Here is a 21,488-nt window from a genome sequence, read left to right as displayed (position 1 = left end):
TGTGCCAGTGAACTTATTCTACTGACGATCTAGATCCTCCGTGAATCCTGCCATACACAAGAGTGGTGGTCCTACGTGATTCTTGTCATACACCTACCTAACCTGGACATCTATGCATCTACTTAAGTAAGTGCTGTACTTAGTGGTCATGTACCAAGCGTATGTACTTGCCACCATACGAATAACGATGAAATTGTATCCATGACCATCGACTGATTATTATTGCCTGTGCAGATTTCCTGCATAGCAAACCCTAATCTAACCTGACATTCTCTCAAAGTTAGGGCGACATGAAGCTGAATCTTCCATGAAGTCATGATTTCCTTTCCCATACTAATGACTCCTATTCTCATCTAGTATACCGTACTGCATGCACCTCAAAACGTTACTCTAATTCTTCCACTCTATCAAGGCCCCCCATTAGCATCAACACAATTATACACACATTGGAATATATCCACATGATTGCTCGGTAAGACCCAGCCAATATTGCTGCGACATAAGATTGTATCTCCATGAGCAAGATGAGAAACCATGGCTCGGACAAATGAATCTTGGTGTGGTATGCCTACGAAGTACTATGCGCGATCATGCACATCACATCACGCCCCAATGTTGGTTTTTCCCCCCTTGGGGGCCTCGGGCCAGGCAGCAGTCCTATGCGAGACAGCATCGACGCTCCAGCGTTCCACCAGTATATACACGGATCCAGGATGTAAATACACGTGTATTTGCAGATCTGTGCATTTGTTCACTTTTATATGTAAAGCCAGGGGATATAGTCACACGTATATGTAGTTGTATCGTATCAAGCCGAGGCGTGATATCACGTCCGACCCAGGCTGCCTAGCCTCGCAATATAGATACGTGAAGATCTCGAGCGTCTATTGAGTATGTCACATCACCCGTGATACTTCAAAGGGCCCTGTGGAATGTTTGCCTCACTTAGGTGTCTAATAAGGTCGCCGTCGCTTCGTGACGAGATCCCAGCAATCTTGCCCGGTGTGATTGAAGAAGGTTCAGCCTCCATAGAACTAGCCAAACTCCTGTTTCCAAAATGCGCCGTCAGCCTCCTTATTTCCAGTAAGGTGTCCTGAAACCGGAAGGCTAATCACGAGGAAAACTGGAAAGATGGTCGTTCAGCCTCTAGGCAGGCTATGAGGATGGGAGGTCAGCCGCCCTGGCTCGGCTGCAACTAGCCTGCCTGCTTCGAGGCTATCTACACTGAGTCCCAACGATGGCGGCGAACTTTGATGACCGGGCGCTTACAGTTAGCATGTTCGGGTTATGTGTGCACCAATGTAATCTCTAAACCCATAAGTCTTCTACCCATTTGTGATTGTTGGTATTGTAGGACTAGGCAAGGGAGGCCTGCCTGTTCCCGCGTGACTTACATGAGGATTGATTGACTCTATCTTCGGCTTGGAATGGGGGAGGACCGAAAGGGTAGGCCGAGTGTAGGATCTTAACTGTCAGCTAATATCTCCCGTTCGCTGTGATCTCACGATAGTTTCTTCATCGTCGAAGTCACGTCATAGCCGATAGCGGAGAGGGAAGGAGGGACAAAAGCGCGAGAGGAAGCCGGCGGATAGTTAGCAGGGATGCCCTAGAATCATCGCCACAGCGGAGGTGGCGGAGTCACCGCGGCACATGAGCATGTAGCTAGCTGTTGACTTTGCCATCCTGTATGGCGCTGACTACCAACCAACCTATCTACCTAATAACAACAATTTAAGATTTTGAGTTCTTTGGCAATGCGAAATTTTCAAGTCACGATGTGCGTCATGCTATTCCGTCGGAGTTCTGGGGATTTCTCGAACCGTGTCGCGAGACCGCGTGACTACGAGGTAGCCACTTAGGCGTATCCCTATTTTAGCAAGTTTGCGACTCACGCGGGATCCGGCTATCTACGGCCGAGAAACCGGTGACGAGGAAACTCTTTTGGACACAGCTGAACATGACGCCAAGATGACTCCCGTTTGTCACCATCGTGGGCCTCGCTGCCTACCCTCGTCTAACAGTCTGCTTACAGACTTTCCCTTACCTAGCTAGACGAGACCCCGCGCCACAAGCGGAGTCGCGCACGGGGTAGAATAGGACTCTGTGAGGGAAGAAGACAGTTCCCACGCATAACATAGCAATAATGCCGGGCTTACGAAAGCGATTGCAGCCTACGCAGTCTGTGCGTTCTGCGACTTGACGATGCCAGCCGCTTGCCAAACATACCTACGTGTAGCTGTATCAAGCGCGTGATTCGCAGAGTAGTGTAACAGCTTTGTTACTCTCATCACCACGGGAGCAGGAAAGAATCAAACTCTAGAGCGGACACGGATACAACATGAACTGAGACAATTTTGCATTATGGCGCAAGTTATCTGCGGTCATCAAAGCGGCTTACGGGCTGCAAGATGTCACCATCGTAAACGGAGTATTACTCCGGAATCCGAGTAACAGGGTAGTGTACCGTTTATCTTTGCCACGAATGTCTGCGGCATATGTAGATTCAACTCAAAACTTGAGTTGCCGTCCCTTACTGGCTTGATCTCAATGGAATTTGAGTCGCACCTTGGTGTTTGTCGTGTTTTATAACTGATGCTCCTTTTTAAAGTGGCGATCGTCATTGTACGCAGCGGAGCTGGTGGTCTCGGCGGTATCGGGAGCGTAGGGTTCTTGTGTTACGGACTACAGACGTTGACGTGGGAGTGTTTGCCGTGATTCTAGTCAAGATACACACTTTCGTGCTAAGCTCGGTGCATTGTCGGCAGTAGTATGTACTTGCCGGCCTCGGACAGGTTGGCTATGACTTTCGGGCTATAGAAATAAGTCTCACATTCGCTTACCTAGAGATAGATTTGGTGAACCCGAATAGGTGTCGCCATGTTAGGGGGCTACTGGAGATAAATACCTGTATCAACACTTCACCCGTGAAGCTTGAAAAATGACTCACAAAATTGTATGATTTAGCCACACCATAGTGATATTTTACCTAAGCGCGTCACACAACCGACCACAGCATCATTATTGACAGAAGGGTTCTCATTTTGCGCATCAGCTAAGCATGCAACATCGAATAGGGAGCAGAAGTGGCACGCCGGCTTAGTCAGGAATTGTATAGTGGGCGGCTGTTGAACAGCATGACAACTATGCTCTATTGTTCACTATACATGTTGCTAGAGGTGTGTGATGACATTTTGTGTGAGCAAATCGTTCAGACTTATGGGTATTTATCTCATAACCGCAATAAACAACTGCTGGAAAATAGGTATCGGGACTCATCTTACACCAAGATCTATAAAAACAGGTATTTTCTATCTATGCTATTAAAGTGTCCAACAACGGCAACGATGCTTATACTCCTGCCATACATACCTGTCTCAACGATGCCAAACATGAATGGAGAACACATCATAGATCTACCGAATAAGGTCCTAATATCAAAACTGTACATCCCAATAAGGGGGCTGCGAAAACGTATATCACCTACAGGTACGAAGTTGGATTACCAGCCTACCAGCTATACACTCTGCCTTATCGTGATACCAGTTCTCGAGAGCCTCGCTTGGGCTTACTGTGCCGTAGCCGAAAGCAAACAGCATGAAGGAGGTACACCTTCTATATTTCAGTAAGCAGAGCTCGGATAGGTAGAAACAGGGTGATGTATTCTTGCCTCTTGCTACGAAGAATCATCAAAGACATGTAGCTCTATATATCTATAACGTCCAAATAGACGTATTCAAACGCCCAGATAACCCATACCTACCAGCGTAAAACAAGCAAAACTTCCGTAAAGACGAGATTACACCTTTCTCATATTTCCATTCACCCACTTTCACCATAAACACCATCCTGACAATCAGCCTTGAGCACCATCTCTCTATCCAAATTCCAACTCAACACATTCCACGTTCATCTTACACAGCAAGGCTTAAAGTCGTTCACTCAGGCATAGCCATACTACTCTAACTCCTTACCAACTCAAAACAAGACACAGACAGATTTCTCTCTCACCGTGACTCTCCAAACAGATAATAACTTATATACACCCCGACACAGAAACAACGGACTTAAAAAACTCATGTCACTAATCAAACAAGATGCTCCAAAGTCTCTCCGATAAATCCCCATCAGCCCGGCGCAATCAATTACACCAGATTTTCTCTCACCATTGGCGTCATATACAAACTAAAGACACAGAGTCAATACCTCGATACCACACTCTCAAATATGTGAAAGGCAATAACTCGCTACATAGGTACGAGACTGTTATCTGGTCACAATTACGTCTACTGGAGTCGGTAATACGTTGGGTGATTTATTTATTATCACCGAGGCAAATAAGGTAGTACATAGTCGCGGCTCAAGAGATTACGAGGGAATAAGTAAGATGCAACTCAACGATGTGTGTATTTTCTCCTCATCTACCGAGTTCATTATGAAAGCGACCTGGTACCCTTCAAGGCAACTGCTGAGAGTTGTTCTCTATGATACATTCGCCATTCTGACGGCATTCCCATTGCAAGGACCTTCTCGTTTTCTCAAGTTCTCTTAGAGGCCTGAGAAGCACCTACAGCTTGAAACGTTGTCTCAACGTCAAACAAGAAATAACGCGGAATGAGAGGTTTACTACCAGTCTGAAGCGCCATTCGCATTCCCGCCGGCATTACCACCATTACCATTAGTAGATGCACCCCATCCATCTGTATTACCGCCGCCGTTATTGCCATTCGGGGTAGCGGAGTCACCACCTGCGCCCCAGCCATCTCCACCAGCATCGCCAGTATCGCCACCACCGGCAGCCCAACCTTCACCACCCTCGCCTGGGTCTTCTTCGTCAGTATCATACTCAAACTTCAGCTTCGAAGCATTGTCGCCCTCGGGTTTATATTGCTGAAGGAAGTCTGGAATCGCTTGGTTGGTCTCCATGAGTGTCATCGTGAGAAGGGGTGCGATTGGCTCATCCCGTTCAGAGTAAAACGAGGTAGCCAGGCCGTGGTGGCCAATTCGTCCCGTTCGCCCTGCGTTACGTTAGTATGTGGAGTGATAGATCAAGTAGAGGACGATTACCAATGCGGTGAATGTACTCTTGAATCCCGCCATGTTCCATGCTTGGAAGGTCAAAATTGATGACATGCATCACGTTGCGAACGTCAATGCCACGAGCAGTGACGCCAGTAGTAATGAACAGAGGCGTCTTCCCAGATCTGAATGCTCTCATAGCATCTTCGCGCTCTCTTTGAGTACGGTCAGAGTGCATGGAAGTACAAGGAAGGTCCTTGTTGAACAAGAAGTCGTCGAGCTCATCCGCCATCCTTTTGCTGTTCACGAAGATGATAGTCCTTGCCGGCTTCAGCGTATATAGAAGATCTAGGAGCGCTTGCTTTTTCACGGATGACTCCACATATACGACATCTTGTTTGATATTTTCATGCGTACTTCCAACGCGCCCGACTTTGATACGCACGTAAGTCTCAGCGAGATGCGTCTTAGCGAGCTGTCGAACCGCAGTGGGGAACGTCGCAGAGAAAAGCATATATTTCACGTTACCCTCCTCCTGCTCTATTATGGACGTTAGTTGGACCTAGGGGCATGGGGGCGTGTCAATTTACCTCCACCGCCGAGAATTTTGTTGAACTCATCCTCCCAGTCAGCTTGCAGCAACTCGTCGGCCTCATCAATGACCATATACTTGACTCTGCGAAGGGATAACACGTCGCCTCGTTCCATCAGGTCAATGAGACGGCCGGGAGATGCAACGAGAACATCACATCCACGCTGGAGGTTTGCGATTTGATCACGTAAGGGACCTCCTCCATAGATGGTACATGGGCGCAGCATGGTGCGGTAACAGAACTTGCAAGCCTCGGCGAAAATCTGGATTGCCAGTTCGCGGGCGGGTGCAACGACGACGAGCAGAGGCTCCGCACGGGTACGAGTGCCAGCGGCTGCATCATCTGGGTGAGGACGAGGTGCAGCAATCTTCTTCGCTTTACCCATAAGATGATTGATGATGGGTACTAGGTAAGCGGCTGTTTTACCCGAACCTGATTTTATTGTCAGTACACAGTATAATAATCTTTAACCTGCTAGTAAGGAGACCATCACGTACCAGTTTGGGCAATTGCAAGCAAGTCATAACCCATTCTAATGGCTGGAATACAATATCGTTGAATTGGAGTTGGAGTTCTGTAACCAGCTAGCTCGACATTTCGAAGCATTATTGGGTGCAAACCAGCATCCTTGAACGAATTGATCGGCTGAATTCGAGCAATGCCCTCTTGGATGACATTGATTCTGTCAATTCTGTTTCAATTCAGTAAGAGCTGGACACGAATACAATCTTTTGCTGCAACTTACACGTTGAAATCGATGCCTTGCGGATCACGCGTCTCAGGATCTCCAAAGAGCGTGAACTCAAGCTCTGGATATTCGGGACCGACATCTCCCTCTTCCCCGTCCCATTCATAGACTCTCATATTGCTTTCCCAGGTAACATTCTCGTTACCCTCCTTGTAGTCATTCTGGGTTTTCTCGCCCCAATTCCCACTAGGAGCGTCTCGATGCACGATCGCCCCATTCGCAGGTTGGGTGCCGTTGCTCACATCCGCAAGAGCGGCTCTCATGCCATCGTTGTTATCCCAGCCCGACATGGCGAAGACAGTCAATCGTGGTCAATCTTGCAATTTTCTGTAAGGGAGTTAGAACCAAGGCAAGGTAGTAAGTGTAAGAGAGGATAGCGCATTCTAAAACAATGACTATTGTACACCGATATTTGATGAGGGGCGAAGATAGTGTCGTAGGTGAATCTGTTTGTGTAGTGTAACAATAGTCAAACGAGCCGTCCTTGCCCATGCCTGCATACAAACAGGCAAACTGCCGAGACATACATCAATTTGTGTAGAGAGACTTGACCTACCTTAATGCTGGCGTTCAAACCCGAGGCCTGGTCAAACGTGGCTATGAATATGTCAGTAGGCTCATGAGATGTATAATTGTAGGACAGCTTAGACCAAGGACAGGGTAAAGGCAGGTTGGGAGGAGCAGAAGCTTACCAACCTGTAATGGCTATGAGAAGCTAGCCAGATACCTAGTGAGGTTAGCTATGTATCAAATGAGTGGCAAATTTAAAAAGAGAAACCAGGCAATGGGGTTGAGCTCATATGAGGGCCTTCTAGTCAAGGCTAGATTATGTTGCATGAAGCTCCGGGTGTTGATCAACACGTAGTAGAGACTCACAGTCAGCTGAGAGATATTAGCTGAGACTCAGGAGGCCACGTAGCTTATAGAGTGATCGGACGTCAGGCTTGAGAACCTGTGCAGTGAGGAACAGCAACACAAAAAGAAGAAATGAGAAAAACGACTGAGAGGATAGAGACTGGAGAGGAGTCTTGTCCGCCAAGGGGACTGTCTAAGAATTCGGATAGAGGGGCAGGTCAAACAAGATGAATCCGAAAAATTAGTTGCTTTGTTGAGTTGGGATCGAGTTGGAAGTGAAATGGCGAGGATATTTGGGACTTGAAGAAGCCGAGTGATAGAGGGGCAAGAACGCTTGGAATGACCTCAACCCGGAGAGCCTTCATATGCTCGGCAGGTGAATACTCACCGATAGGCCCTGGGACCTAGTTCCAAGGTTGAAATATAGGTGAAAGGCTGGAAGTGTGCGGGAAGAACCAGGCTAGGATGGGTGAAAGAGGGGTGAGTGTATGTATAAGTGTTGGTTGTGTTTGGAGAGGAAGATAGGTGCCACTGGCAGAGATGCTCAGCTGGAATGCGAGATGGGGCGTACTAGGTAGGGTGTTGAAGAAAGACAGACACCTAGAAGAACATGTTATATGTGAGTGAACAGAGCTTGATACTTACTGTACTGATCTTGCAACTGTCTCTACTACTTGACCGATGGGCAGGTAGCTTGGAAGAGACTGGCAAGAGATAAGGCTGGTACCCACGAGACCGTCGCAAAACAAGTGGATGGCGTTGGTGGGAGTAAAAAAAAAAGAGAGAGAAGGAAGGAAAGGAGGAGGAGGAGGAGGAAGTCAGTGAAGGATCTTGAAGGCAGAGATACAAGGGGACCTGCAAGTACCTAGGTAGAGATAGGTAATGGGGAAGTGACTGCCTTAGGATGTGTCTGAGCTTCTGATCGTGACTGCCAGGAGCGACGACAAGCCTGGAGATAGCTGAATGTACTGTACCTATGTACCTATATGGTCATGTTATGTTGCTAGTCGCTGACATGGTGTGTAAACAAATGACATCGTGATACTTGGGTACCTATGATGGTGTCCATTATCAGAATAATGCCAGCCGCCGAGTAGTAAACAGTTTGGTGATTAGAGCTAGACTATCTAAGTATCTGCTTTATGATGAGTTGGAAGACACCTGGGCATGTGAATTCAGTCTTGGAAGGGCCTCCAGAGAGTATGAAACCATCAAAGACCATACCTTAGATAGGTAGCCTTATAGAAACTCACGGAGGTGGATTGACTAAGAGAGGGATGAATCACAGGAGGTTGCTGCTCATTGATCAGCTATATAAAGAACTAGGTCGCTGCTGAGAACTTGGCCTTGTATGATATTTGCATTGATACCCATAATTACATGATATAACCTGTCCAGATATCTTCATCTTCATCGGCTCTAAAGGTTCGCTCGCAATCATCCATTCCATCTCTCAGTGCTTTATCAAGCACGGCTGCTGCTCGTCCAGCAGCACCGCCTTCCTTTTTAGCCATATCAACGCCAGCCTCGACAGCTTCCATGAACCGCTTGGCGAATATCTCCTGTCTATCTTCCCGATTACGATATATCTCACCGTCTTCATCTCTAGGCGGTTTAAAGAGCCCCAGGTATCCAAATGGGTCAGGAGTCCTAGGAACCATGCTGATATTGTCGACCCAATCGTTCGGGTTCCATGGATTGGCAATCTCAGGCTTAAGCCCGAATTCCAGAAATTTGGCCAATACCATCATCTGCCGGGGGAACGACTGACCAAACTTCTTAGAGCCAAACGTAGTTCGTGGTGCTGAGGTCCAGCCGGCCTTCGTAGCAGGCGTTGGCGCCGTCGAAATTGTCCACCCCAATACTGACATAAAGTCTTTCAACGGCTTAACCCAACAGCCGGGGCTGGCGACCAGTTCTTCACCCGCAACATCAAGAATCCATTCCATGTAGTTGAGGCCATCATCCTTAATATCCTGTGATAAGTGTGTCATTGCGCCCCGTATATACAGCATCGCCTTCTGGATGTGTGGGCGGACCTCGTCAGCTGGGAGCTGCTGGAGGAGTTTCAGAAGCTGGCCACGAACGGATTTCGAGGAATCCGGCATCAATGGCAAAACTTTTTGCAGAAGCGTAGACGTGCCGACCGGATTGGTTGGTGGATTCGTCGAGAGCTGTCCTGTGAGGTATGATAGCGCATCTCGACGTTGAGTGTCGGTCCGAGAACTCGTTAGGGAGAGTTGATGTTTAAATCTCTCTATTACACCGGGCGCGGTTTCTGAGAGTTGCTGTTGCAGTACGATAGCTACATAAGACTGATCAGTCGAGGAAGTTGATTACGATAGACTAAGTAAAAGACGCTCGGCTCACATTTCGACTTGAAGCTAGTGTCGGTGAAGTTAGAAGCCTTTGGTTTCGTCTTGCCAACCTTCAACTTGGGCTTCTGAAAGTCCTTCTTCTTCTCCTTCTTTTTCTTGTCACTGGAACCCATCTTGTCTTGGTCATTGGGGCGGCTTGATCCGCAACGAAGCAAGCTTCGTGAGGCGATCTATCGCTAACTTCGAGTTGCCGATGGGATCTCTCTCTGCCAACGCTCACATCACGATGAACTTTTTGGCGGTAGCTCGGGGCAGAATTATAGAGGGATATACCGCTGTGGGGCTAGCTCTTAAGCACCCTAGTAGAGCCAATAGCCGCTACACTACATATTACACTGCTGTAAGTAGGTATGACAACCAGTAACTCAGTGCCACCATACCACTTTAATGACTTCTCCTTGTCCCTCCAGGTTAGGTACCTACCTACTTAACTGTTAACTGTGGCTGAAGCTCTGGGGTATCGCGCCTGGAACCCCGCCAATTCTATACTTAGTATGCTGATGCCTCTCTATTTCGCATATATATGTAAATCTTAAGTACACGTTCGCGACCTCAGTTCGACCTGAAGTTTTATCTAGAAAACAAGGTGTGGTAAGGAGTATTACTGGATCATGGCAGAGAAAGGCCTAGTACGTTAATCTGGACGATACCAATATCGCGTACCACACTGACCACAAGAGTTAGAACTCGGTCAACATCGATTCGATGGAGGAAGCCTTGCATCGACTATCCAAGAAGCCAGGCGTCAAGGCTTGGCTTACGCTTGATCGCTCGAATGGCGCCGTCCTGAAGACCAATGGTCAGATTGCCACCGTTCGACCTGCGAAATCGTCCTCAAGCGCCAACAACTCTTCCTCACTGCCAACGCCGACCGGCGGATCCTTCTCGACCGACGTCCAGACTAACACAAACAATGAAACCTTAGCTGCGCAAGAGCTGGCGAGTCTGGTGTGGAGCTTCCTCACTTCAGCTGGGAGCTTGGTGAACGACATAGATGGCGAGGTAAGACCTTGAGAGATATCTATATATAACTCGCACTTGATGCGTCTACTTAAGAGAGGGTTGATTGGACAGGTATACGAGCTAACTACGCACGTGTTCGAAATAGGATGAATTGAAGCTGCTGAGGCTACGCACCAAGAAGCAAGAGTTCGTTATTGTACCCGAACCGAAGTACCTGCTCGTGGTTGTTCATGATACCCCACCGGCGTGAGCCTTGCTGTATGATCACGTTTGGAGTTGGGATGATGCGGCCTGAAGGCTGCTATCGAAGATCTGTTTGGCGCGAAATTAACCCCGATTTTCTGAGATATTTCCGATGGACATTTGGAGTGTTGCTTGTTGGCATTGAAAGGCGTTTTGGAGAAAATGATACCCACAGGTTAAGGAGACGAAGTATTACAATAGCCTAAGACAACCATTCCCATTTCGATGCTCGGAGGTCTCCCTATTACTTCACCAGCTTGTTCATGGCTCTGAATATTGCCTGGAATTGGTGCTGATTGCTCAAGCTCATATGCTATTATGCCATCACTGTTTATCAGCAGGGTCAAGTGACGGCGCTGAAAATGACGAATGAGGAGCAAGATGCGAGTATAAGCTGGATACTTCCGTATCTAAAAGTATTATCGCATGTTACCGATTTCAGCAGGTCTTACCGTCGAACGTGGTACGCAGCCCTACATAGATGAGGCTGTCATAATCTTTCGCATGTTGAGTGGCAACATCCTACTTTGTACGCACAGGTCTACTTTCACCAGATAACATTGGATGGTTTGAGGGGCCTCCGCGGCCACAGCCGTCAGCCACTTGAAACCACCATCCCGAAGGCCATCGGGAAGAGGCGTGTATATAGAACAACCCTAGCCTCGACGAGACGTTTAAATAAGACGGACGAAAAAGCAATGAGCTTACAGCAAAGCCACAAGCGAGTTCATTGATGTTATGGGCTCAGGGCCTGTCGCTTCAGCTAGGCGAAGGGTTGCGAAAGTAACCCTCCTCAGATACCTAGACTCCAGCCAACAATGCAGTGTAGGTCGGTCCTTGACCTGAACGGGATTAACATTCGCACCGGGGTTGAGAAGTAGTAGACAATGCATACAATGAGGCCGCAAGGTCAGGTGGCGTCTTATCACTATATCATAGACGATCATTATCTTTTTTGTACATTTATGAGTACACGATGTGACCCAAAAGACCCCCCCTCCTCCCCCCGCGCGGGTTGGCTAGTCCTTTGCAGGTTTACAGTGAAGTTGGAATTGGCAGTATGCTCATATTTACTGAAATAAGGAGGAGTCTGGAACTCGATACGGTCATGTAATGATGCGGGTTTCTGGGCTCTCCTGACCCACAGCTCGCCGACCTAAACACGTCGCTTTCCGAAATACCTTAGTGCTAAACTTGCAAATATATCAATCAATCGCATTGCCTAGGCAGATCAGCCATCGTAAAATCATCGAGGAAGCATAAGCGGTTCAAGTTCGTTGGCTGAACTAGAGCGTGGCCTGATCAGTCTAGTTCGGCCCAGCTTGAAACTCATAAGCACCACGTAAGAGTATCCGCCCAGTAGTTGTACAGCAATTATTGGGTGTGTATGAGGATATGTAAGCATCTTACCCGCAGTAGGGCTGGCGCATTCGTTAGCATATTACCATATGTTGCTCACCATGTCCCTACAGTAGATAGCAGTGAGGCAGAACCGAAGGCTTACTTACCGGAATTTCCAGACAAAAGTTCCCGGCGCTGTGGTTGGCTTACAGTAGTGGCAAGCAGCGCCGACTAGGTACTATGTAAGATGGACAGCGTAGTAGCTATTGCCGAATGTGGACTGCCACGAGCAAGCTAGGATCAGGCCTGGGCTGACACCCTAGGCGACGATCTTCAATGCAATCGAGGTGAGGTGACACTATGATGCGACCCTCCATTATACGAGGGCTCCTACGCAGCAGCGGGAGCGCTTGGAATATTGGTTCAACAGCTGCAAGAATCTCTACTTGGTGCTACAGTGGCCCTCTCTGTCCCACTGGCCGTAAGCGAGGCTCGGTATATGGCAGTAGGTCATCGCTTGTCGAAAGCAATACCGGCTTTGAACATTGTAATAGTTAGATTAGGTCGTTAGGTGTGGACTTACCTTGGACCTTGGACACTTGGACAGACTTGGACTCTACGCTATGCAGACGTGGAGGGTGGTTATCGTCAGCCGACTTGAAACAACCATCTTCTCCACTGACCCAATGCCCTTGAAATCCAAGCTGGGTCTTTTGCACATAACAGACGATGGTGCGAGCTAGACCGCCTTTTCGAATGAATCAAGAACTGACTGACGACTGAGGCTTAGAATAGGTTGATCCCAGCGATCGCAATGTCTTCCCATTGGGAGCTATTGGAAGACGAACTAAGACGAGTCACGTAAGCCTTGGCTGTATATTTGAGGGACGGGCAGAGACGGGCGATACACGCAGTGGCTTTCTCGACTTCTTCGAGAAGCAAGGAGGACGGGCCGTCCCCACCGGCCGATTATGGTGCATCGCACACTAGCGTCGTGGATGATCTGAACAGCACACTAGCTTCGACATCATCCCACGATCCACGCATGTTTCAGCACCGGATTGCAGGCCCCCCCGGCGGCAGGATCTAACTACCAAGTGCGTACTCTGTGTCTGCTCTGTCTGCTCTGTGCTACAAAGGTACGTGGACGGAACGTCGATAAGAGAGTGTCTGCTTTCGGAGCATTACTGGGTATTACTTAGCCTGGACATGGCACGTACAGGCAGTCTAGGGCTGAAATAGTAGTTTATGCCGTGACACCGGCACCTTAAAGATCCATACCGTTGACCCTGGCCGCGATTCGGGAAGGCTGCGCTGGTGCCAGTGTGCATGTAGGTATCGATCGTATCTGGTGTGGTAGTGCATGCTACAGCGTACAGCATAAGATTAGCAGCCCTTCCGTCGCCACGAGAAGCATCTATCCGACTTGCCGTCGACTTGCTCTGCTGTTATCGTGGTGTGGCCATCCAGCAGTGCTTTTGTTCTTGTGCTCCCTCAACCGGAACACACCCTCTCGACTGAGGGGTCGATTGTTCGACACAATCCCTTTGTTCCGACTCAAGCGATGTAGAATATGGCTCCGAGTCCAAACTTGATACCATGAAAGTTCCTTTTCCTACTTATCCTGCGCATAGTGTGAATGAGTATTATTCAGTAGACACTATACGCGTACACTTCTTTAGAAGGACGGGCATTTAATTGAAGCTGATACGAAGCCCAACAACCACTTCAAACCTAAGATACTCATCGTATCTTCCTTCCCCGGACTGCTCCCAGTCATTGGCTGGCAACGGCGAAGAAATTACTTGCATACCTCCATTTATTTATACAGGCACTTCTATTGGCACCCTCGATTCTAAATGGACGAATGACCGGGGCAGTTTCAGGCAGCCAGAACCCCAAGCCAAATTAGCACCTAAACTCAGGCTACTGCCGCAGATATTGGCAGCAAAGATTGCGACGGGGAGCATGCTTGTTGCGGCCGCCCTTTTTCGTCGTCTTGTTACATTGTCAATCTAGTGTAGTGTTAGGTCATATCGCTGATGCATGAGCGTGGAAACGACGGCGACTGTTCACTACCTACAATAAGGTAGGCCGAAACAGAATACGAGCAACCTGGGCAGTTTTCAAGGCTCCGTGCTGCTGCTGCTCATCTTCCGTTTCAACAACTACCCTTGACAGTCTGTTAGCTGTTAGCCTGGTACTGAGACACTGACAGGACAACTCGAGATAATGGTCTGCTCAGATAAAACTTGGAAGACACGGCACATGAACGGGCTTCCTTATTGAACCCCCCCTGCTCGCGGATTACTTCCTTGTTTACCTGTGGCACGATCTGGATCAAGGACCGTAAAGCGGTGCGCCTTTATTTTCAATGTTTCGGTCCGCGATGATATGATCGATTAACCTGTATTAACTCAATTCTTCCTTTAGCGGTCTTAGATCTCACGAAAGCTTGGGGGGTGGTTTGGATCTCAAACCGTCACCCTTACACCTAGGGCTACCCAGGTGGGTATCATCATCTTCACACCAGCACCAGCACCAGCACCATCGCCACCACGATCGCCGTCAACGTTTGCATCTGATCGAGGTTTCGCTCTCGAAGAGCTTTGACGGACTCACCCTCGATACTCTAGCTGTTTATTCTATCGGTGACAAGATTCTATTGGGAATCAGCATTTCGATGCAGCGCCTGTGCCGCAACTACTTAACGCCGCCTACGAAAGGCCAGCATAAGAGACATTTCGACACACAGAATGCCGTCATTGAAGTCGTTGAGGCGTTCCGCACGTGGCCTTGTTGGTGAAAAAGTTCGCGGCACGACAGGAGCAGGAGAAGTCCAAGACTGTGAGAACGATGGTGGTGTCACAAGCCCGGAGCTCAACCACGTTCGCGAAAGGCCACGACAAGACTCCACAAAGCGCGCTTTTCTCCGGGAACTAATTACTACCTCAAAGGCGAAGCTGGGAAGCCATCGGGCGCCCGACGTTCATGATGGCGGTAGCAGTGACGATGCCAGCAACAGCTGCAGCAGTAGCGACAGAAGTGGCCACGATGCGGAGAAAACAACCAGCGCGACTGTGAGTGAGACCTCATTTTGAATCACATTGAAGCTTGCACGAAGGCGACCTACCGGTACCTAGGTAGTGTTTGCTCTCCCCCACATCCCACCGTCCTTCCTGTTCCTGAGTCGCAGTCCGTAACCCCGTGCTGTAATCCTAAAATCCCGCTGCCCCGAACCCCAACCCTTCAATATCCCTATACCTACCTACCTACTCAATCCGGCAGTGTCGGGGGTACAAGCCCAATCACCATCACCTGGCGGCCGACTGGACTTGTGCAGATCCAGCGTGCTGGGCAGCTGCCAATCTCAGCTCTGCAGCATTCCAATGGGCAATGAGCCATAAGCAATAAAGCACGGTCAACGCTTGCTCTCAAGTAATTAGATTAGTTGATCCCATGACCCCAGCCGTTGCGTGTGTACTGTACTGTAATGTGCTTTGCGCATTGTTCCTGCATGCGCAATTTCATTTCCACCGCCTCGTAGCAATCGCCATTCCTTACCGTCACATTCCTTGCCGTCTTCCGCCTGTTGTTCACACCTTTGTCCGCCCGCCGTGATACAGCCGAATCGCACATTGTTGAAGCAGAGCTGCTAGCTGGGCTTCAGCTGTCCCTACATAGTAGTAGCGTAGTGCCGAGACTAATACCGCCTCGCCAAGCAGGTCTCATCCCTATCTCCGTCATCCGAGACACCACAGTCGCCCCGGTCGACCATCAACTCCAGCAAGCACAAGCCATTGCCGTCTCCGCCTCCTCCGGGTACGGTTGATAAAGCTGATGGCAGGCCACGGCGCCCTGTTCTCAAACTAGATCGCATCATGGCCAATCTAACCGAGACCGAGATCGACAAGCTCTTCTCCGGAGCTCCGCAGTTCTTCGCACGGTCACAAGGCCACGGCTCGGGGGCACCCCATCCCTCAGTAGCCTTCCCCTTGAATGAGGAATTGACCATTCGAGACCTCACTGACCACGTCCAAATTGAAGATGATGCGTGGGGTTGCGTAACGGCGGTACCCCGTCTCATTCAGCGTGACCCATTGTCGGCACCGTCGCCGACTACCAGGACCCGGCCCCACTTCAACTCACGATGTCGGGAACGGCCGAGCATGCTGAGCATGCAAGGCCTGGAGAAGGGCACTATAGGTTACCAGGCTGCCCTTGAGCTACCTGTTGCCGACGCACTGCAAGAGGAGCAGTATGGTTTTCACAGCCTCGGGTCCAAGGCGCCTGTTATCATTGAGCAGCGACAGAGGCTCATTACATCTAAAGACGCTTTGCGCCACTTAGACGATGCCAGTCTTATGGAACAGCTGTTCAGGGTGGAAAGGAGATATCATTCGGGTCAATCCTCGTGGCGTAATAAGTCTCAAGAGCTGTATAACGACTTGTTCAGGAAGGTTTTATATCCGCCAACGAGAGTTATTGACCCCAGAGATCCTTGCAGTCTAGCTGTCCAGATACACGCCCTCGTCAAGGTTCTTGCAGCCCCCAATGCTTGGATTGATTTTTCTCGTGTGGAGTGGCGCATACGCCTCGGTCAAATCCTGTGGGGATTTCCTCTCGATGACGAAGTGTCTGACGGATCTTCGATTGATGACAGAGCTGATGCGCAAGACCGAAGTGAAGAACGGTACTGGTTGCTGCTCCAGATTCTATTGGCTTGTGAGCTTCTCACACGGCTTGATGCCATTACAGAAGGCGAGGATTTTATCACCCACATTCTCAAACAGTCGGACGTTCACAAGTTCGAGAAGGAGGCCAATGTTTCAGTACGATGGTCACTTATCCTCGCGCGATCATGGCTCGAAAACATAACAATTTCCAAAACTAGCATGAACCTCTCAGAGCCATCCACACCGAAAAGTTGGTTGACAGCTCTGACGAGCAGAATGAATCTCAAGCATGAGCATATGCATGGCGCTCATTACACGGATCATATTCAACATCGCCATGATGCTAATGCCGAACATTTATATGCGATCAAGGGTAGGTATCCCGAGAGGCAGGTCTTAGGTCTATTGCATTTTGCCCGCAAACTCCGCTGGCCAGGTCTGGACGTGTCAGCAACGAAAGTGTCTGAGAACGCAGCAACCTTGAATGAGGGAACCCCCATCAATACCCCTTTATCCACGGGAGACACACGGCGTTCATCTTATTTTGGTGATCGAGCTTCGACCACCCAAAGGGCCCAGCTGGTCAGAAGGCGGAAAGTCGATGCGGCTTTACACGCGTCTGGCTGGTTATCCAGGTCTTATATATCTGGTCTCATACTGCCTGGAGAAGTACTATCTCACTTTCTCATGTCTACGTTGCTTGAGAATGATAGCGAGGCTATTGAAAGACTTGGCTCCACTGCCAATTTATGTGGAGGATTTGTGTACGCCGGCAAAAGCTTCTGGAGTACTGCCTGTATCGTTGGGCGTGTACTTGCAGCAGGCCAGGGCTCCGCCGAATGTATGGGCTGGATATCAAGCGACGTGCTTCCGCACAAGCTTGGTGAAGGCTGGCTAAGTATCGCTGTTGAAGATATTCGAGGTAGGTCTGGCCCAAAGACCCTCTCAAAATGCTGCAGTGAGCTAATTTCCTCAGATGATGTGACGAAAATAGGGAAGAAGGCTCGCATATGGGGAAAAGCCTCTGTTGAAAGGGAATCAAGCGTGCTGGGCGATGCCGACCCCTCAGATGTGCTTCCCGCGGATTTCATTATTCCTCACGAAGCTACATATCCAAACCGACCGCCATCTAATATTCGAATTGACCTTAAATGTTTGGATTTCCGTACCCCAGATATCACACCTTCCACTGAGCGATCGTCACTATCCTCCGAATCCAACTATACCTCTAAAGAAGGGTCCTACACGGCCTCTTTGACATTCTCCATGTCTCACAACTCAACGGATCAAGATGTTGATTTTCATCTTTCCCTCACAAATGATGTATATTTCGTAACGGCGCACCCATGTGCCGCTTCTAGCTATGTGAAATATTTGAAATCGCCCTCGAGCCCAACAATTCAGCAGATCGATGTAGATGGTCATGACTTCAACGGCAAGCCTTCGAGCCCGGCGCATACCACAGGTGAGTTTGTAGTATATAATACCGCCAATGCCATCAGCCTCTCTAACCCTCACAGGCCATCCGCTCCATCGTTTCTATACATACACTGCTATCCACCTCGTTGATCTTCTCACTCGACCTAAGTCAACAACTCTGGAAGACCTCATGAAAGGGCCCCCATCGCACGGAAGATCAAGCAGCGCATCATCCAGAGCTTCGTTTTCGAACAAACCCCAACGCGTGCTAGTTATTGACTGCATAACAGGCTTCGCGCCACCTCGCTCGCCAGACATGCCGTCCCTCTCACGTATGTCCTCGCTATCATCCACATTTGCACTCGAGCCGACGAACACGCCTCCTATCCAACTCTCTACCCCGCAGATCGAACGCCGCCCTAGCACAGCACGTTCCGGTGCCAATAAATTTGAACGGGTTGACCCGCCACCTACAGCGCCACCTGAGACAACTATGCAGCTTGGGACGCGCAGGCGACATTTCGGCTCCGACCTAGAGGTCCTCGTGCGCGCCGTGTGCGCCGAGAGAGGGTGGAATGCCATCATAAGTCGCCGTAGGCGGGCTTGTTTAGCGTGCGCAATCCGCGAAGCAGGCGCACTAGGATGGCGAGTTGTCATCCGTGTAGACTGAACACACAAGATGTAGCCATTCTGTCTTTCACGCATTTTTGAATTCCATCAGGCCTAAAACTACCCTCAAACAATTCCCACAGTGGATGACAAAAGTAATGACAGCGAATCATAAGAAGTTGCCACGAGACACGACGCACACCAGAAGCATGGCATCTAACGTTCATCTTGTTCTCTTTTTTTTTGTATATGATATTGATGTTGCAACGGAAATAGGTTTTTTGTGCATACAAATGAGCAGAGCTTATGTGTACATAGCGCGAGATACCCGACTCATTCAAAATGACTATTATAATCGATGGTTCATCGTATTCACGTTTTTCAATCTTGTTCTTACACACTGGCTTGCGTTTTGCCTAGCGCTACAAAGTTTCTACTCACCATCTCAGCTTCTAGCAATCATGTACCAGCACCGAGTTCGCCACACAATTCCGCCTCCTGCTGCTGGAGGACAAGGGATGTTAGGCCATCTCAAATAACTGTCGCCTGCTTCGCGCGAAAACGGCAGTTCCGTGCATTTTCATTTACTCAACTAATTACCACTGTGTTCATCAAGAATAGCACAAGCATAGTCAAATTTCCACTTCGATTCTACATAGGCTACAGCGGTTCGTTTAGTCACAAACCCACCCCGTCTACTTGACCATCTCCGTCCCCGGTATTGCCGTAAGGATGTGAAGGGATCCCTACCTTTCCCGGGTTACCAATATAAACACATCAGTCTTATCGCAGAGCCGCAAGGCCTGGGGAGGCTTGGCCTTTTTTCGCGAATATTCCTTTGATTCCTTCGCTAATGACTAATAAACGGTGAGATCCCACTCGCTGACGTAGAGCGAGTCTGAGAAGGAAAATTTGGGCCCAGCCCCATCCCATATTCCTGCGAAAAGAGCCGCACATGTAACATGGAAAGTCCTTGCAGCTGATCTTACCATCATCATCATACTCACCACCACCATCACCACCCAACCATGTAGTAGCTAGTCAGTAGTATAATGTTAGCACAGTTGCCATGCTCTCGGTCACCGCTCTTCTTTCAAATCATCCACCGCGGAGGTTTTAGTTTGGCTCGGTCAGTCCGGGGGTTCTCTCTGGAATCCCGATAGCGCAGCAGCAATTCTGTGCCTCTTCCCCCTCTCTCGTCTTCGGCCGACGAGTCCCAATAGAGCTAAAGGCTACATACACATTTAGTCTACAGTGGCGTATAAGTTTGGAATTTTTGCACTGCATCACGGAATGGCACATGACGTCTTTTTTTTTTTCGTGTTGCTAATCGCACACCCAAGTGCTGGTTGTTCATTTCCTAAGCAAGAAATCCAGCGGGCAAGCAAACTACCTTGCAGTGCAGTGCCGTACACTAACTACCTACACCGCACTATAAGATGAAATAGGGATAGGGGGGGAGGGGGATGAGTGTCCTTACCCATAGGATCGCACCGCATGGCGTAGGCTATTTTAGGAATTCGTTATACTAACTACTACGACTGTACCTGCAGATGGTACCTAGTGCGGTTCTCGTCTCGAAGGTGAGTTGAATCGGGTCACCGACTGTCAAATCAGTATGTAGAACATTTTATGAACCAACCACCTACGCATACATGTACTGCATCCACCCCCAGGACAGACCTCTCTCCTTTGATTGCTTCTCCCGTTTCCGTGGCGATTGCGTCGCAATATGGAGAATAAACGGGAACGGCAAACCCGACCATCTGTCGGAAATGAGCAGGACTGAGAAGGACTTTTTTGTTTTCAATTCCTAACAACACGGCGTAACGAACACGAGACATGGTCCTACCGATAGATACCCGAGACGTATGAGAAAATAGGTGACGATGATGTCGGTTGTTCTTGTTTTGGGCTTTCTTCCCCGTTGAATGGTACCTGACGTGACGTGACGGGCCGATGTCGTTGTTTGCTTGTTGGTTTCATTTCATTCTCCGTATATCTACTACCTATCAAGTATGCGGCGTCACTTCAAGTTCTTTGTTTGCGGCGTTTGTCCAAACGCCGCCCGGGTAGCTACCTACCTGACAGACTAGCCAGCCTACGCACCTTACGCCATTTCCCTCATCCCTTCTGTATCACAAAGTCTGTCGGTGAAGAGGCGTTGATAATTATAGCATCACAGAAGGAAGCGAGTAGCCAGGCAAACACGGATGGAGCGAGTCCAAAGCAAACGGATGAAGCAGCTTTCCGAACAAGAATTGCCAACAATCGAAATGAGAGGGGGAAATCCCAACAATGCTGCAAGTAAGGAATAAAAATGTTAATGCCAAAAGTGACCAACCATTGTCTGTCATTTCCTGTTTGCCACCTGGAAGGATTCTGGGTGTGCCAATGGATTGGTATACCGATATGCATGTATGCGCTGCGCTGCGGGAAGCAGTTGAGTTTGTTGGCATGACGTTACATTCGGTGCGGTGTGAGAAAGAAAAAAAAAAAAAGGCCTTTTCTCGGGAATAGATGGGAGGGAGGGATGAAGCGGGTGTGCGCCAGGCTGTCGGGTACGCTTGCTGACGGAGCTAATCTGATGGAGGAAGACACGATCGAATGAATGCTCACATAATAGCTGAGTACCGCGTGCATTGTG

The 21,488-nt window shown here is 49.1% G+C and overlaps 4 protein-coding genes across 4 annotated transcripts; 2 read left to right on the top strand and 2 right to left on the bottom strand.

Moving 5' to 3' along the window:
- Nucleotides 1-4,586: 4,586 nt before the first annotated feature.
- On the bottom strand, nucleotides 4,587-7,174 carry F5B22DRAFT_543464 (P-loop containing nucleoside triphosphate hydrolase protein). Its single transcript, XM_047972872.1, has 7 exons — nucleotides 7,050-7,174; nucleotides 6,914-6,954; nucleotides 6,355-6,684; nucleotides 6,107-6,300; nucleotides 5,607-6,041; nucleotides 5,065-5,556; nucleotides 4,587-5,015 (listed from the first exon to the last, which is right to left on the bottom strand). Exons 3-7 carry the CDS (start codon nucleotides 6,645-6,647, stop codon nucleotides 4,624-4,626), a joined length of 1,806 nt encoding a protein of 601 aa, XP_047833596.1. The 5' UTR covers nucleotides 6,648-6,684; nucleotides 6,914-6,954; nucleotides 7,050-7,174; the 3' UTR covers nucleotides 4,587-4,623.
- Nucleotides 7,175-8,588: 1,414 nt separating this feature from the next.
- F5B22DRAFT_634484 (Rix1 complex component) lies at nucleotides 8,589-9,703 on the bottom strand (the record flags this gene model as incomplete). Its single annotated transcript, XM_047976986.1, has 2 exons — nucleotides 8,589-9,517; nucleotides 9,583-9,703. The coding sequence occupies 2 exons, from the start codon at nucleotides 9,701-9,703 to the stop codon at nucleotides 8,589-8,591; spliced, it is 1,050 nt and encodes a 349-aa protein (XP_047833595.1).
- A 375-nt stretch (nucleotides 9,704-10,078) lies between these two features.
- Nucleotides 10,079-11,152, top strand: F5B22DRAFT_543209 (uncharacterized protein). Its single transcript, XM_047972871.1, has 3 exons — nucleotides 10,079-10,219; nucleotides 10,275-10,592; nucleotides 10,699-11,152. The coding sequence occupies exons 1-3, from the start codon at nucleotides 10,202-10,204 to the stop codon at nucleotides 10,801-10,803; spliced, it is 441 nt and encodes a 146-aa protein (XP_047833594.1). The 5' UTR covers nucleotides 10,079-10,201; the 3' UTR covers nucleotides 10,804-11,152.
- Nucleotides 11,153-16,018: 4,866 nt separating this feature from the next.
- Nucleotides 16,019-18,902, top strand: F5B22DRAFT_634483 (uncharacterized protein; the record flags this gene model as incomplete). The annotated part of the gene is made up of 3 exons (XM_047976985.1): nucleotides 16,019-17,735; nucleotides 17,790-18,278; nucleotides 18,334-18,902. The coding sequence occupies 3 exons, from the start codon at nucleotides 16,019-16,021 to the stop codon at nucleotides 18,900-18,902; spliced, it is 2,775 nt and encodes a 924-aa protein (XP_047833593.1).
- Between the last annotated feature and the right edge of the window lie 2,586 nt (nucleotides 18,903-21,488).

This window comes from Xylaria bambusicola, assembly GCF_022495145.1.
Source record: "Xylaria bambusicola strain CBS 139988 unplaced genomic scaffold F5B22scaffold_8, whole genome shotgun sequence".
Lineage (NCBI taxonomy): Eukaryota > Fungi > Ascomycota > Sordariomycetes > Xylariales > Xylariaceae > Xylaria > Xylaria bambusicola.
The sequence above is the reverse complement of the archived record's forward strand: the minus strand, read 5'-3'. Positions and strand labels throughout refer to the sequence as shown.

Coding starts and splice junctions, on each gene's coding strand:
- F5B22DRAFT_543464 (XM_047972872.1), bottom strand. CDS start 6,647: ATGTCGGGCTGGGATAACAACGATGGCATGAGAGCCGCTCTTGCGGAT. Junction 6,301..6,354: donor CAAGGCATCGATTTCAACGT/GTAAGTTGCAGC, acceptor GAATTGAAACAG/AATTGACAGAATCAATGTCA. Junction 5,016..5,064: donor AGAGTACATTCACCGCATTG/GTAATCGTCCTC, acceptor AACGTAACGCAG/GGCGAACGGGACGAATTGGC.
- F5B22DRAFT_543209 (XM_047972871.1), top strand. Junction 10,593..10,698: donor TGAACGACATAGATGGCGAG/GTAAGACCTTGA, acceptor TGTTCGAAATAG/GATGAATTGAAGCTGCTGAG.